The sequence below is a fragment of the Typopeltis vanoorti genome, chromosome 1 (genome assembly GCF_054136105.1).
Source record: "Typopeltis vanoorti isolate ZY-2024b chromosome 1, IOZ_Tvanoo_1.0, whole genome shotgun sequence".
Lineage (NCBI taxonomy): Eukaryota > Metazoa > Arthropoda > Arachnida > Uropygi > Thelyphonidae > Typopeltis > Typopeltis vanoorti.
This window is the reverse complement of record NC_143549.1, coordinates 130902969-130920086: the sequence shown is the minus strand read 5'-3', so window position 1 is coordinate 130920086 and position 17118 is coordinate 130902969. Positions and strand designations below refer to the sequence as shown.

General features: G+C 35.5%; 1 protein-coding gene across 2 annotated transcripts in view; it reads left to right on the top strand.

The window, feature by feature from the left end:
* Positions 1-17118, top strand: part of Polr2D (RNA polymerase II subunit D) — a 97615-nt gene that overhangs the window by 22854 nt on the left and 57643 nt on the right. For both annotated transcript variants that reach the window (XM_090399271.1, XM_090399261.1), the window contains exon 3: positions 4689-4784. In XM_090399271.1, the coding sequence (XP_090255397.1) occupies positions 4689-4784 (96 nt within the window). The remainder of the gene's footprint in view (positions 1-4688; positions 4785-17118) is intronic.

Genomic DNA, 17118 nt, shown 5'->3' with positions numbered 1-17118 from the left:
AAGTTGGTGGATTTTGAAAAAGCTGTGAATGTAGGAACTGGTTGATGGGTGGCAGGAACCTGCCAGTATTGTAGGCTGTAGAAAATTTTTTTCATTTGGTTTTAAATTAAACTTCCCAAGAAGTTATATTCTTTTTTAATCCTTTATCCAAGTGTAAGCAAGTAAAGTTTGCACATGAAATATCTTCACAATGAGGTTACTTGTATATAGAGGCTAATGAATTGTGGGAAGGGCAATAAAGGTTGAAACTAGTCTGGACAGTCTTCCCATAATGCATAGCATTATACATGTCTGGAAAGATGTGTGCTTTGCATTATGAGATACTGGCAATTAATGTCTCTATATACAAGTAACCTAGCTGTGAAGCTACTTCATGAGCAAACTTTAGAACATACAGGTACCAAAAAATCTAAGATTTTTTGGTTCCTGTAGAACATACTATGAATCACAAAGTATGTGTTCATTGTGATTGATTATAATAAATTTAGTTTAATCGTTTATCCAAGTGTGAGCAAACAAAGTTTGTGCCTGAAAGTATCTTCAGGACTGGGGTAAGGTGGTATAACACCAGGGCAACTCGTTGCAAAGGTGGAGCAAGCTACCAACAATCCTATCTCAGTATCTCCTATAATGCAAAACACATCTCCTTGCAGATATGTCTAATGTTCTGCATTAAGGGACAGGCCACTACCTACCCAGACTAGTTTCGACCTTTATTGAGGTCTCTTCAGTGGGAGCCAGGCCCGAGTGGAGATACTAGGCAGAAGCATTAGCAGGTCATCTCTACCTATAGGAGTTGCCAAATGGTGTGCCATCCTTTTTTAATAAATTACTCTGGATTTAGAGAAAGATGTTGAAAGTTTATTTTTTACTTGGTTAGAGTATAATAAATTTAGTTTAATCCTTTATCCAAGTGTGAGCAAACAAAGTTTGTGCCTGAAAGTATCTTCAGGACTGGAGTAAGGTGGTATAACACCAGGGCAACTCGTTGCAAAGGTGGAGCAAGATACCAACAATCCTATCTCAGTATCTCCTATAATGCAAAACACATCTCCTTGCAGATATGTCTAATGTTCTGCATTAAGGGACAGGCCACTACCTACCCAGACTAGTTTCGACCTTTATTGAGGTCTCTTCAGTGGGAGCCAGGCCCGAGTGGAGATACTAGGCAGAAGCATTAGCAGGTCATCTCTACCTATAGGAGTTGCCAAATGGTGTGCCATCCTTTTTTAATAAATTACTCTGGATTTAGAGAAAGATGTTGAAAGTTTATTTTTTACTTGGTTAGAGTATAATAAATTTAGTTTAATCTTTTATCCAAGTGTGAGCAAACAAAGTTTGTGCCTGAAAGTATCTTCAGGACTGGAGTAAGGTGGTACAACACCAAGGCAACTCGTTGCAAAGGTGGAGCAAGCTACCAACAATCCTATCTCAGTATCTCCTATAATGCAAAACACATCTTGCAGATATGTCTAATGTTATGCATTAAGGGACGGGCCACTACCCAGACTAGTTTCGACCTTTATTGAGGTCTCTTCAGTGGGAGCCAGGCCCGAGTGGAGATAGTAGGCAGAAGCATTAGCAGGTCATCTCTACCTATAGGAGTTGCCAAATGGTGTGCCACCCTTTTTTAATAAATTACTCTGGATTAAACTAAATTTATTATACTCTAACCAAGTGAAAAATAAACTTTCAACATCTTTCTCTAAATCCAGAGTAATTTATTAAAAAAGGGTGGCACACCATTTGGCAACTCCTATAGGTAGAGATGACCTGCTAATGCTTCTTTGTTTGCTCACACTTGGATAAAGGATTAAACTAAATGTGATTGATTAGATATAATTCCTTCATGGTGATTATTTTCTCAAATGTCACATTTGTGTTCCAGCAGGATACTGCACTATGCTACATTACTGGTATTGTTTAAGAGTGACTTGCTGAACATGTAAGTCACTTCCAGATATTTTCAAATAGTTAAAGATATTCTTTCGAGATGCTGAATTTACCCAGGTTGGAATTTCAAAGCATTTCTAGGATTGAGAAATCTGGTGTTTGAATCCTCCACTTGAAAGACTCGGATCTTGGGGAAGCAATCCTGCTGACGCAGTACAGCTGTTCTGGAATGTTCAGGGATATTAGGCATTCTGTGCATGCCACACCACAGCGCACTATATAATGGAAGTGCTCACAGCAAGGGGAATCTCTATGAACTATTATGAGCAAGACGTATTTTGGGTGGACCAATATTATTGCATACAGTATATACATTCCTTTGTATCTCCCCCCCCCCTCCCCTCCCCCCTTTGCATACCTCATCTCACAAAATCTCATTAAATTCTCTAATCAATGTCTTGGCCAGCATTATTCTATTGTCCCGTGATGCCACATAGTCATATAGTGTTCAAACCATATATGAATAGTCATTTCAGTAATCAATAATGAAATGATTAGTGAAATGAATAGTCATTTCACTAATCACTAATAGTCATTTCACATGACAAGTGAGTGAGAAGCACTAACATATTCATAAAAAAAAAAATATCGCAAATGAACACAAAATCAGTATTTAGTTTAAAAAAATCACTTATCTCCATTGTGCTAAGGATAGCCTCTTGGCAAATCTTAAAATAAACTGAAATTGATGTATTTACTAGTTTATAATCCTAGGAATCTTTTCATTGCAACTTCCAAAACTTAAAATTAATATTTCCTGAGTATCTGTTATAAAAAAAAAAAAAAAAAAAAAAAAAAAAAAATGTGCTAACATTTGAATATAAAGGATGTCCAAGAAGAACTGGGGGTTTTCAATGAAATTTATTTTGACATTTTGAAGCAGAAATGTATGTAGCATATATTTTCAGATTATAATGTCACAAGTTTGATTACCTGTTAGTCAGTGTGTGCACATGCACCATTTACAGCCATACAGACATTAAAACGGAATTCCACCTTAGACCACATACTCAGGTAAGCATATCCATAGGAATTGCAGTGGGCAAAGGACTGGATTTTTTTCTTTGATACACAATGCCTTTTACGCAGCTCCAAAGGAAGAAATCCATTGTAGTCAAATCGGAACTGCTTGGTGACCAAACAATGAGACCACCTTTGCCTGTCCATTTTCCTGGGAATCAGTTGTTGAGCACAGTCTGCACAGTTACTGCATAATATGGCAAGGCTTCATCCTGTTGAAAAAAATGAGTCCCTCCATATTCCTACTCTGGAAAAACATGGTTCGCTAGCATATCCAGGTATGCCACAATTGTAATGATCTCCTCATGGAAAAAAATCGCTCACCAGTTCATGTGGATTTTCTGACTGCCCACACCTGACAGTTATGGCAATTCACAACTCCATGCACATTGCCTCATCAGAAAATAAAATGCTCTGGAGGTAGTAGTGTTCATGTTCATCAGTGGTGTCTAACATGGTGATCACAAACTCTTTCTGGCCTATCAGTAATCTGGATGTGATTAACAAGCTGCAGTTTATAAGCATGATGTTTCAATCTCTTGTGAACAATGTCATGCACTGTGCTTTTAGGAATGTTTTTAATTAACGACTCGCACTACAAACTGAACGTTGTGGGCTATGCTGGAAGGACAGTTGAATTTATTCCACATTTTCCATACTTGTTGTAGGCCTACCTGGTTAGTGTCCTTCTAAAACACTTCCTGTTTCCAAGAACTGTTGATGCCCACTTATGGATGCTTTTGTCAGTTTGGAGCATTCCTACCACTCCTGTCTGAAATTCCTTTGGACATTTGTCACTGACTTCGTTTCTGTGAACCATAACACACATGACCCATGTACAGCTATCTGGTCTGTCAGTGCTGTTGTCTGGTTGTTGCTTGATGAATATGCTCAAAAGACCATCGTATGGTGGTCCAAGTAGAAAATGCTAGAGAACTTTATTTCCCCAGATTGAGATTGTGGAGGGCCTCATTTTTACAACAGGTTGGAGCCCCACCACATTATGCAGTGATTGTGCAGACTGTGCTCAACAACCGATTCCCAGGAAAATGGATGTCCCTTTGCTTGCCACTGCACAGTCCCGATTTGACTTCAGTGAATTTTTTCCTTTGGGGCAACATAAAAGGCATTGGTTATCAAGAAAAAATCCAGTCCCTTGTCCACTGTGCCATAGAATAATGGCAACCATAGAAACAATTCCTATGGATATGCTTATCTGAGGTGGAATTTCATTTTGATGTCTGTAGGGCTGTAAATGATGCACACATTGAGTTCCATTAACAGTAATCAAAGGTAATCAAACTTGTGAGATTGTACTTTGATAATATATGCTTCCTACATTTCTGCTTCAAAATATCATAAAATTTCATTGAAAACCCTGGAGTTCTTTTTTGGACACCCCTGTATTTAAGAATATTTTAATTTCTGGATGAATATCTCCTCTTTCTATATACACAACTTTTAGTAGCTAGATCAGTTATTACATTAGCCAAACTTGGGAAAATTTTCCAGAAGTCAGTAGCTTGCTGAATCATTTTGAGTTCTTGATCACTTACCATTTTAAATGTTTTTTAATATTTTAATGTAAGTAAAATATTTCAGTATTGTTATTATAGTCATTTGTATCATTATGTTATTACATGTACTGTGCTTATATTACATATTTTGTCAATTAGTAGTATTTATATTTTATTGTATGCATATTTTTTTGAAAGCCTGCTAACCCAGAAAAAAGTTCATAAATTTGAATTGGCTCAGTTAGCAAATTTGTGTCCTGAAACTCCTGAAGAAGCAAAAGCTCTAATTCCAAGGTAAGAAAAAAAAAAAAATCAAAACTTGATTGCTAATTGTAATATTACTGTTTTTTCATGTACTTTAATCTTTAAGTTATGTCCTTTGGCTGGAAAGATTCAAATTCTGTTTAGGAGGTGAAGAATCTCTTCAACTGGCAGGGTTTCTTCTATCAGGAACTTTTTTTTGGGGGGGGGGGGAGAGCTGCTTCTGAAATAATGTTTTATTTGTTTCAACACTTGCATTTGAAATAGGCATCGTCAAAAAAAAAAAATTTTTTTTTTAAATTGCTTCTACGTTCAGAAAAGTAGACCTTAGCCCATTGTTTATAAATTTGCACATATTTTTAATTGAAGAATTTTCTTTATCATTATAAAAAATTGCTTAACTTCATCAGTATATTTTTCTGAGTCAGTATCAGTCCCATAAGTTTATAAAACTTTGTTAATACTAGTCTTGTACTTGTCTTGATTTACATCTTTCTCCAAAAAAAAATGTAACCTATCTAATAAGTGTAAATAGTTTTTTGCTCATTCATTAATTTCCAAAATTAGCTTATTGCAAATGACATTAAAAGTATTAACGATGAAGTTTTCTTTCCCATGTGATATAATCTCATCGTTGGATTGTGAAACTTCATCACATATTTTTATTTCATTTTTTTCATTCTTTTCTTCTCATCTTTAAGTTTTGTGTCATCTGCTAATAAATTTGCTTTTTCATTTAAAGCAGCAGAACTATTTCTTATACCTGAAATAAAACTAACTAAAGACTGTAACAAATTATTAGCTAACAACAAATCGATATCAGGATCTTCTAGAGATTTACTAGTAGCATTTATTTGTTGTAAAATTTTCTCCCATACAAATCTCACTAGGTCGCAGTATAGTGGCTGCTCTTCTGAGCACGACACTAAGACCAGTGCCTAGGTCGTCTGCAGACGATTTGGTGTCTGCATGTCACGCTTGAATGGTGCGGTGTAGGAAGCAGATGCCGCATATTTTCAACGGATGCCTTGATGCTTCCGTTCTATTGGTCTCGTCGCCACTTGAATATGCACCTTTATTTACTTACATTTCATGCTTCTTTCCCCTACTCCTTTGATCCTTTTCTTAATCTGACTTACATGCTAGCTTACAGCTAACTTACTAATTTACAACTAAGAGCTATGAGCTCACCTTTTCCTATAGAAGGATGTTATTTTCATTCTTATATCTTTCATAATAATCCATTTTTTCATAGGTCCATATTATTCAACCATCCACTTGACTAGCAACCCGATGAGATGTGCATCGCTAGACATTTCAAGAAAGGTTCCCAACAAGTACTGTGCTGGGGCAGGGTGATGGATTAATGGAGTACACTCCCTCCAATGTTGTGTTTAACGACACCCAATAGCCAGTTTCCTATGATAAGCTTGTGTGTGTGAGTGCAGGTGCATGGGTGGGATGGCCATTCCCCACGTTAAAGACAGCACAAAGACCCAATCCTTCTCGGATGAACCATGCATATCTCTTCGGGATCCTCGAAGGTCACCCGGACCTGGTGTCACGAGAGGAGTAGTTCACCAGAAATTTCATCAAAGTTTGTGCCATCAGCACTCATCAGGCTTCCCCTGATGACTTTCAAAGACAGAAATCATAGGTAATCTCACCAGCTTGAACAAGGGCTCCAACTGACACATCTACCTGAAGGAGAGTCATGTTTACTCCCTCCAGTCACTTGTGAGTCGGCTGTTAGTTGCCAGCTGAAACAGTCACGCCAGACAGGCCATCCAGCATGCAGCTGAGGCATTCCAAGAGAAGGCCCTAACGCTGGTCCGAGCTCAACTGTTCCATCACTGGACAGTTTTGCCCAATCCCAGTGCAGTGTCATACCCACTTCGGACCCCAGCCCGACTGGCCCAGTCCTCAGAGCCAATCTTTGTCCCGAGGTTACAGATCTGTCTTACCGACTTCCCTTATCTACATTACTCTATCGACCAGAGGCTGTTCACCTTGGTGACCTGCTGCAGATATGGGTATGGTCCAGCACGAAAATCACTCTCTCTCTCCCTCTGATTTTCAAGGGCTGACACGAGCGCTCTGGACACTCCAGGAAGCATAGTACTAACAGCTGATTCAGAACTGGCCCAGACCAGGGGAATCCGACTGCCTAATTAAAACAAAGCAAAATGTGATGGCTTTTGAGAGTTGTTGTCGCCAATGTTGATTTCTGCCCAGTGATCTGAATGTTTAAGTGAAAGAATATCAATCAAGATTGCAGGTAATTGGCAGGAGTAAGCATGACTCTCCTTGAAGGAGACGTGTCGGATGAAGTCCTGGTTCAGCTGGAGAGCTTACCTGTGATTTCTGTCTTTGAAAGTTGTCAGGGGAAGCCTGATGAGTGCTGATGGCACAAACTTGATGAAATTCCTGGTGAATTTCATCAAGTTTGTGATAATGCTGCCAATATGAATACTTTTCATATTGGCAGCATTATTATAGCTTTGCCCTCTGCACATTTTTATCTCCAACTATAATTCTAATTTTTTTTAATACTACCTCTTCTAAATATAAGGAATTATGTTGTTTAATACTGATGAACCCAATAAATGTTTCTCTAATGTCAGAATTTGCGGTAACTTACCTAAATATAATAGCTAGTTGGTCATTATGGGCAACATCTGGCGTTGAATCAAGTGTTATTGCAAAATAAGCAGCTTCCTTAATTTCTGATATTAATATTTCTCGTTTTATTAGCTATTTGCTAATAAAACAAGAGAATATACTTGCAGGATTTAGGAAAGATAGAACTATAATTCAACAGATTTTGACAATATGGTTAATAGCAGAGAAAGCTAGGAGAAAAAACAAAAACATATATACTTGCTTTATTGATTTTCAGAAGGTATTTGACTCTATCGACCAGTAAGTGACATTAGTAGTAGTACTAGAATCCTATGGAACTGATATAAAAGTAATAGTCGTATTAAAAGATTAAGAATGTAGTTGCAGCAGTTAGAATAAGTGATGATTTGGGGAAATGTTTTAGAAGAGGCAGAGGTACTAGACGAGGGGACCCAATATCACCAAGCATTTTCGTCACACATTTAGAAAGAGCAATGGATAAAATGGAGGAAGATGCAAAAGGAATATCAGTACATGGGATGACAATTAACAATCTGAGATTTGCAGATGACATTGTTATTATTGAAGAAGATGAAAGAGAACTACAAAAAATATTGAAACTATTAAATGAGGATGGGAAGAGATTTGGACTTGTTATGAACTTGGAAAAAACAAAGACAGTGGTATTTGGTGAGAAGAACATCAAACAAAAGATACAATTGGATGGAATTGATATAGAAAAGTAGAACAATTCACACATTTGGGAAGATTGGACTGTAAATAAGAAATAAAGATCAGGATTGCAAAGGGAAGAACAAATTTGAAGGTCATGAATAACATCTGGAAAAGTAAAGTGATCGGCCTTCAAATGAAACTAAGAGTACTGGAAACATGCATCTTTAGTGGTGTACTGTATGGATCTGATATATGGGTAATAAATAAGATTCAAGAAAAAGAATTTTGGTATTTGAAAGAACTTGTTACAGGAAGATTCTAAGAATAGGATGGATACAGAAAATCACAAATTATGAGCTCTATTGGAAGATTCAACCAAAGGAGAATCTAATGCAGAGGATTATACAATGGAAGATGCACTTATTATGACATATCTGCAGAATGAGTGAGGATAGGAAGATAAAGATAGACATTCATGTTTGGTGTTATGAATGGTGTAAACAGAAGAGGTAGACCATACAGAGAATGGATAGATGACATAAAGGACTGGTGTGGAATGGGTTTATAGAAACTGCCACATTGTGCACTGGACAAAAAAAAAAGGTGAAAGACGATAGTGAAGGAGGCATCGGACACCAATGGGCAGTGAGCCCATGGTTCGTGATGATGATTTCTTTTAAAACCTATCTCCACTAATTTTCTTCAGATTGTATTTGTTTCATCAATTCAACTATTTACAAAACTTGATTTTCTTTTGTAATATGTGCATATCACATATATGCTCAGTAGAAGGTTTGTGTTATATTTGGTTTCTGAAAAAATTAGCCACTCTTGTTTCTCCTTTGTTCCATTCGCCTTTTTACAGTAAAAATGTGATTCATTTACATTTCTGACATATATATTCTATTGCGTTCTGTGTATTCATTTTTTTTAAATTTTCGATTTTACCAACATTCTGAGACATGTTTATTAAAACATGCTCGATAAATTGTTTATTAATACTAATTGGCCACACTGCTATATCGGTAGGATAAGAGATAGCTTGCTTGCTGTTAAGTACAGACTCCAGTTGAAAATTTTTCTTCAAAACCCTCTTGATTTCTTTAATTTACTTCTTTCTCTCCTATGTTTTCCACATTATTTTGATGTTCTTCATTTTCACTTGCATATCCTCCTGATACCGATACCAATGTTTTGCTTTCATTCCGAGAAGTTTGAGGTACAATTTCAGTTCTATGAAATTCTTCACTTCATTTTCAGAAGAACGTAAAAAAGACAATTTCCCCCTTTTGACTAGTTAGCTGTTTTTCCTTTTCTCTGAGTCATTTTCTTTTACTAGCTTCAGATTCAAACTTTCTTGGCATCGTTATGTGTATCATACTATCAAACGTGATATAAATATTTATTAAATCTAAAATAAACATAAATAAATAATTACGTTCAAAGCTAAAAAAAATACAAAAATAGAAACAGTAGTATTTTGGTTTTGTTAAAATGAACGTAACAGTAAAATAAGAATAATAAATTCATTGAAAAATATATTCTTACTGACTGCGATAATTACTTTAACCATATAATTAGGTATATACACTTGTACACTGCTTTACAAATACTAGGCAAATAACAGTAACTAAACTATCAGTTGTTGAAATAGCCAGCAGCATTTTTCATGGATCAAAATTTAATCAGCATTCTACCTTTTATCATGCAATTATCCCTCCACCGTTAATCCCTGAATGACGATTTTAGAGGCTTTAACAGATTAATTGTGGTGGAGCGACCTTTGTGTTACTTGGGAATTTCCTTTACTGTCCTATGATATTTGACCCTTTTTTTGCTGCACAATTTATTTATTGTATCTCTTCCCAAAAATAAAAACGAATTTCACATGTGTGAAAATAATCAACCCTGAAATGATCAGAGATCAGCCTTTACAATGAATCTATTTAGTAATAGTAAATTTGCTATCATTTATTCTTCAAATCAGTGCATCAGAAGAAGACAACTTTATGTTCTTTCACTTTACTAAAATATAGAAGAGCATAAAGTTGTCATTTTTTTTCCGTTAATTTTCAAATCTAAGGTTTCAAAATGTGACCCACAGAGAGCGAGGGCCCAGCTTGCACCTTATGGTAAATGTGGCCCTGTACTCAGATATGGTTGCCCTATGTTCCATGAGAATGAGGAAACAAGTTCAGGTCAGAATAAGTAACCAGGATAATATATTTCCTATGGAATTTTGCATATTGACGATAGAATGAATATGATCTTCAAGTTTGAGAAAGATACGTTAGTAAGGGAATTTTACAGTTTGAAATAAGGGGTAATTTTGTAGTAGCTCATGTTAGATGGGGATAGATGGTCATCCTTAGAAGTAGATTAAAGCTGTGGTCATGAAGTAAGTGTAGTCCATGTTCTTCTCCTAGCATGTGTTAAGTAATAGAATAAGCTACCTTGAGTGCATGCATCTTTGAACATTTTCAGACATGATAGGTACTGTAGCATTTCAGAATCTACAATGGGCCTACTCTTATTGAGCAACAATGGAGGCATCCATATAATAATAGTAAGAATGTTCTAAAATATTTGTTCTCCCTTCAGCTCTCCAGAAATTTCAATATATTTTAAAATGATATCAAAAAATTTAACCTTTCTTGCTTAAATTAGTTCTTTAGTGAGTTTCACATTGAATAATACAGTAAACAGTTGCAATAGTGTGAATCCCCAGGAACCAGAGATATAGTTATTTATAACACAAGGTTGGTTTGCCATAGTGAATTTAGGCAAAAATGCTATCCCCATACGTCATTCCTATGAAACAAAAGAAATCACAAAAAGTGCAAGAAAGGAAATCACAGGGAAAAAAAAAACTACTAGAAATAGAACAAAAGGAATTGCAAGAAATAAATCGCTAAACAGAACAAAGGAAAGAACTAGAATAACATGAAATTATAAAAATGAAAATCCAGAATTAATTTTATATTTCAAAATGTGACATTAGCTTAATGTCACTTACCTAAAATCTTCATAATAAAGTAAATATGTGCAATCTGTACTACTAAAATCAGAAATAAACTGAAAACTGCAGTAGTTAGTCAACTCAAATTGACTGGCTCCTGAAGTTTTCAGGTTATTTTATTGAAGTTTTGCTCTGTTCTCCAAATTTTTCCAACATATTTTCCTGGTTGGCCAAGTGGTTAGCGTATCTGCTCTCCAGCCAAAAGGCTGTGGGATCGAATCCCACCGTGGGCATGAATGTTTGTGATTATCAGTGAAATTACTAGTGGTGGTGGTCTGTGGTAGATGGCGTTGGTGTAGATGATGAAGGTAGTTGCAGTTGGTGGAGAGTTGTAGAGTAGATGCCCTCCCTCCCTCGATGAGTCTTTGGACTCCCTGGAGGTGTTTAATAATAATATTTCTGTATGTCTGATATTTCCTATATCATACTATTTAGATCTCCTCCAAGGGCCAACTTTTCCTTGTTTTTTGTCATCTACTTTCTTTGACTCAAATATCTCCACTTACTAGAACTTTCTGTTAGACTACACAGATGTCTCATTGTCCAATTCCCCATTTTAGATGTTTGCCCACATTATTTAATATTTCCTGCTATTCAAGATTATCCTAATGTTGAATACTATAGCTGCCCCTTCTTTTCTGTGATCATTATTGCCTAAATATAACATCATATATTTGTTATTTAAAATAATCTCATCTGTTTGTATTCTTGTTTTAGGTAATGCGAATTGTGTTAACATGGTATTTCTTAATTTTTCTTCCATTTCCACTTCTTTTCCATTGATTCTTATGTTGATGATGCTTATCTGCCAGCAGAGGTTGGTCAATTGGTAGAGCCTCTGCTACTAATGGCTCAGCAAAAAGTTAAGTTTGAGCGCAGTTAGTAGTTGGAAGGGGTCGATTGTTCGATGCTGTTGGCACACTCTCCCTCGATGAGTCTTTGGACCCCCTGGAGGTGTCACATAATAATAATCTTGAATCTTGCTGATGTTGATTTGAAGTTTCAGTAGCTTACTTTTCACTGTTCACCCAGGTTCCCTGTTGAAAACTGCGGTGAGCCTTGTTTAATTGTTTGATGCTTCAGCTGGCATGAAATTCCATCATTTTGGCTTGGTTTAAGCCAATAAGAATAAATCCCAGATGAATGAATGCATCTAGACAGTTAAAAATTCGTGCTTCATTCTTTACTATATTTATACATTGCTGTATTTAATAAGTACAGACTTTTACTGACTTTTTGAATTCTTAATATTTTAATACTTCTGATTTTGAGGTCTAGCTTCCTACAGTTAAGTACTAGAATGTAGGTCCATTTCGTTCCATTTTGTTGATTGGAAAAGTACCTGCTCTTTGCATCATACAAAAACCTGGTATAAAAGAAAATTTAAAGAAGCGTGTAAACATATTGCTCTCCAGCCCAATTTAATTTTGTAACCTAATAGATAATAATAATAAGACTCTAGCTTTGATGTAGTAAAGGTTTTTTTTTTTTTTCTTTCCGGCCAGACGTCAGGTTAATAATTGTTGTAACAGTTGGTCAGTAACTTTAGCAAACCATGTGGATCGTATAGTGCAGCTTGTTTCTCTGTATATATATGTGTATGCTCCAGATGATGACCCTGTATGAAGGTCGAAATGTCAAGTGTTCATTTTGGTTTATATTAAACTAAAGTTTTGCTCTAACACAGTAGTTGTCTCCATAATTTTCCATAATGTATTTCATTCCAGTTCTTTAGCAAAGTTTTTTGAGACCCAGATTAATATGAAATAGTAGCAAAAAAATATCTTGAGGTTATTCAAGGGCTTTTACTTCATTTTCTCTTTCTGGTGTAAAATATTTTCAGGAAAGTCATATTTTATTAATTACAATGTTCCATTCTTTCCCTTCTGTTTCATGAGCACATAGAAAAGCAGAAATGACATTGTTTTTACTCATTGTTTCATAAGTTTCCACTTAGTACAGGAAGCGTGGGAGATTTTTTTTTGTTACTGTTATGCAAGAAAACTTGAAAACTTCAAGTTTTTAAAAGAGTCTACAAATAAGCCCAATTATTTTGCTTCATGAACTTCATTTCTTTAACAAGCTGTGTTACCTGTGGTAATAAATCTGTTTCCTAAAGCTAATCATTTCCATTATTGAAGATGAGATCCAAATAATCTATTTAGATAAGTGCAAATTTCGAACAAGGTTAATTCTTTATTAAATCCTGCAGTGATGTTAGAAGATCTAAATAAATATGAAGCACTTAGTGTTATAGTAGATTCTAAGTATTTGATACAATAAGACTGAGTTAGACTTTGGTTTAATATACACTGTCAAAACAATTAGAGGAATATTTTAGTTTCTGTCGGATAATTATAAATTATCCGACTATTGGGTACCTTATACATGAATAGATGAGATATTGTTTAAATAATCGATATTTATTACAAATTTAACAAATTACATTTTAGCATGAAATAATTTTAACCAGAATAGCCAAAAGTGTTTTTGTTAATTTTTAATAGGGCGTATTATCTCTATTATCAGCCAAAACAGCAATACATCTTGATTTGCATGGACTGGATATGGTGATCAAACAGTTCTTGTGGGATATTTCCCCACTCTTCTGTGAAAGCAATTTCGAGCTCTTGAAGCGATCGTGGTGGCACCAGTCAAGCAGAAACGCGTCTACCTAAAGCATTCCAGGCATGTTCGATTGGATTACAATCCAGTGAACAGGCAGGCCAGTCCATTCGTTCGATACAGTTTTCCTCAAACCACTCTTGTACCGAATTTGCATGGTGTGGACGAGCATTGTCATCCATAAAAATGAATTCTTGGAGAATTGCAGCAGCATATGGATGAACTATAGGTTCCAAAATCTCATCATGATACCTTTTGGGCTGTTAAGGAACCGTTTCTGATAAAATAGAGATCAGTATGCCACCTATACTTATTCCAGCTCATACCATCAAACTTCCACCTTGATGTTGGGGTCTTTCACGAACAAAATGTGGATTATTTCTTGTTCAACTTGCATGCCATATCAGGATACGTCAGTTATCTGGTTGCAGACTGATCCTGGACTCGTTACTAAAAAGTACACGAGCCCAATTCTCATTTGTCCATTTGCAGTGTTCCTATGCCCAAATTCCTTCGGGCTCTTTTGTGATTTGCAATAAGTGGAATGCAAACCATTGGTCTTCAAGCATATAAACCTATGGCATGAACACTATTTCGAGCATTTCCCATTTCCAGAAAGCGATTCCAAAGTTGCAAAATTGCACTTATCCTGGAATCCATGGCTCTCCAAGCCATGGATTCTCGGATATTATGTTGCTCTACCATTTTTAATAAAATAATGGGTGGTAGGTGGCACAGGTTTACAATTGAAGTGATAATTCTGCACTGTGGAAGTGAGCGCAACAAGCCCCGCTTTTATACTCCCCTCATATGTTAATACGGCTAAGACACATTTTGATGTCTTAACATGATTTTGTACGCAATTGTGTGTTCTACACTGTTGTATATTAAGAATATTTTAAAATAAATGCTACATTTGTAAATTATTTTTATAACTTTATAATTTACAAGAAAACCAAAATATCCCTTAATTGTTTTGAGCAGTGTGTGTATGTATATATATAATTTTTTTCCCCACCAGAGGTCAGGCTAGGGTAAATGATTAACAAACATTTAAATTCATCTTACTTTTGTGTAGTGTATTACCACATAGCTTGTTTCCTGTACATATGTTTTCCTAATGATGACCTCAATACAGAGGTCAAAACATCGAACGTTACTTTCTTAATCATAAGTAATTATTCTAACACTTATGTTGTTTCCATAAATTCTTCACTATGAATGCTGACCACAATGTAACCTTAAAATAAAAAATTAAGTGGTCTGATTTTTCTGTGTAACACACACACACAAACAAATTAGCTGGTTAGCTGGTCTTTTTGGCTAATTTCTCTCTTGTTCCATATAACTTCATTCAGTTAAAAATAGATTAATAAAATAAGACCCATACCAGCTTTATTTTATTCTACTGCTTTCATAATTAACTTGCCAACTTTATTAAAAATTCTGCCTGAATAGCTGAATGTGTATCTGTTCTGAAATTCATTACTCAGAATGCAATTGAATGCTTTTCTGTTAATTTTCATATTATTTTTTATTGCTGATTTTTGTACCAAATATTTGTCACAGCAACTACTTTATTTACTTACTCTTGAAGAGTTTCAGCACATTTATGATGATAATATTCTTTTTTTGGGAAAAAAAAAAAAAAAAACCTGGGCGTTAAATACCTATTTCGATATCAGGTTTAATATCACATTTCCTCATCATCAAATTCCTGCCATGTACCCTCAAGGGGTGTACAGGATATGATAGTACTACATTTGAATGCTTTTCTGTTAATTTTCATATGACTAAAAAACTAAAGAAGTTTTTCATATGACATGAAAAAAATTACATCATTACTAACTTCCTATCTACAATTTTCCTCCAAATCAGTTTGTTACTTGTCAAGACTCCAACATTATCAGATCTTATATTTCTATTGTCTAAGGCACTTTGTACTGTATCAATCCACCTATATCTTGGTCTTCCTCTGGGTCGTTTTGCTGCCAACCTGGCAGAGAACACTTGTTTTGCTAATCTTTACTCGCCCATTCTGTTTAAGTGACCATACCACCTGAGATTAGCTCTGCTAACGCATTCCTCGATGCCGACAATGTCAAGTTCTATCCTAATATCCTCATTTTTTATATGATATTGCCATTGATGCCATTTGTTCATGCCTATAATCTTTCTCAGGACTCTCATATCTGCGTCTCTAGTCTTTGGTTTTACTTCTGACCCAGCTCTCAGATCCATAAGTTAAAACTGGTTTGAACACTGTCTTGTATACAGCTAATTTAGTGTTCCGACTATTTTCTCTCTTATTCCATATGAATTTATTCAATTGACTTCCCACCATACCAGCTTTGCTGATTCTGTTGTCTATTTCTATATTTAATTTACCATCTTCAGTAAAAATCATGCCTAAGTAGGTGAAATGTTTCACTTGTTCCACAGGTTCTCCATTCACAACCCAGTTGACATTTTCAGTGATTCTGCCTATTTTCATTGTCTTTGTCTTTTTATTGCTGACCTTCATACCATATCTATTACAACAGCTATTCAATTTAGTCAGAGAATCTTGCAGACTTGTAGCGGATTTATTTAGAAGTATAACATCATCCGCATAAAGAAAAGAGCTGACATTAACATCTCCAATTTTGATATCATGTTTAATACCACTTTCTTTCATAATGTGATCCATATAGATAATGAATAACAGAGGAGATAATGTACATCCTTGTCTCACACCAGATTTAACATTAAACCATCTTCCTGTACTTTCTTCAATTCTAACTGCTGCCCTACAACTCAAATAAAGACTAAGTATTGCTTGATATAATGCCCCATTGACACCATATAACTGTAGCGTATTTAATAGCTTCTCTCTTGGCACCTTGTCATATGCCTTTTTCAAATCGACAAAACTTAAATACAGATCTTTGTTATAATCCCATGCTTTCTCGACTATTTGTCGTAAAGTGAAGATCTGATCCTGACAGCCTCTATTTGGCCTGAATCCAGCTTGTTCTTCACCAGCTTTTCTTCCACAATTCTTCTCAATCGTTTCTCAAGTATACTTGCATAGATCTTGCCAGAACACTTAGTAGGGAAATACCTCTGTAATTCTCACATTCAGTTTTATTTCCCTTTTTATATATGGGTACTATGAGCTCTACTCCAACCATTGGGAATTCGTCCCTCTCTCCAGGCTTTCTGAACTATGCAGTGCAGCCACTGTAAGACTTTTATACCACCATACTTCAGCATTTCTGGTCAAATATCTACTCCTGCTGTCTTTACACATTTTAAGCCTTTGATGGCTTTTTTCTACTTCAAGTATGGATATTCCTTATATTCCTGACTGCATGCCTGGTCAGTGTTTTTTACATCACTGCTTGTTTCATTTAGCAGTTTTTCAAAGTAATTACTCCATACTTC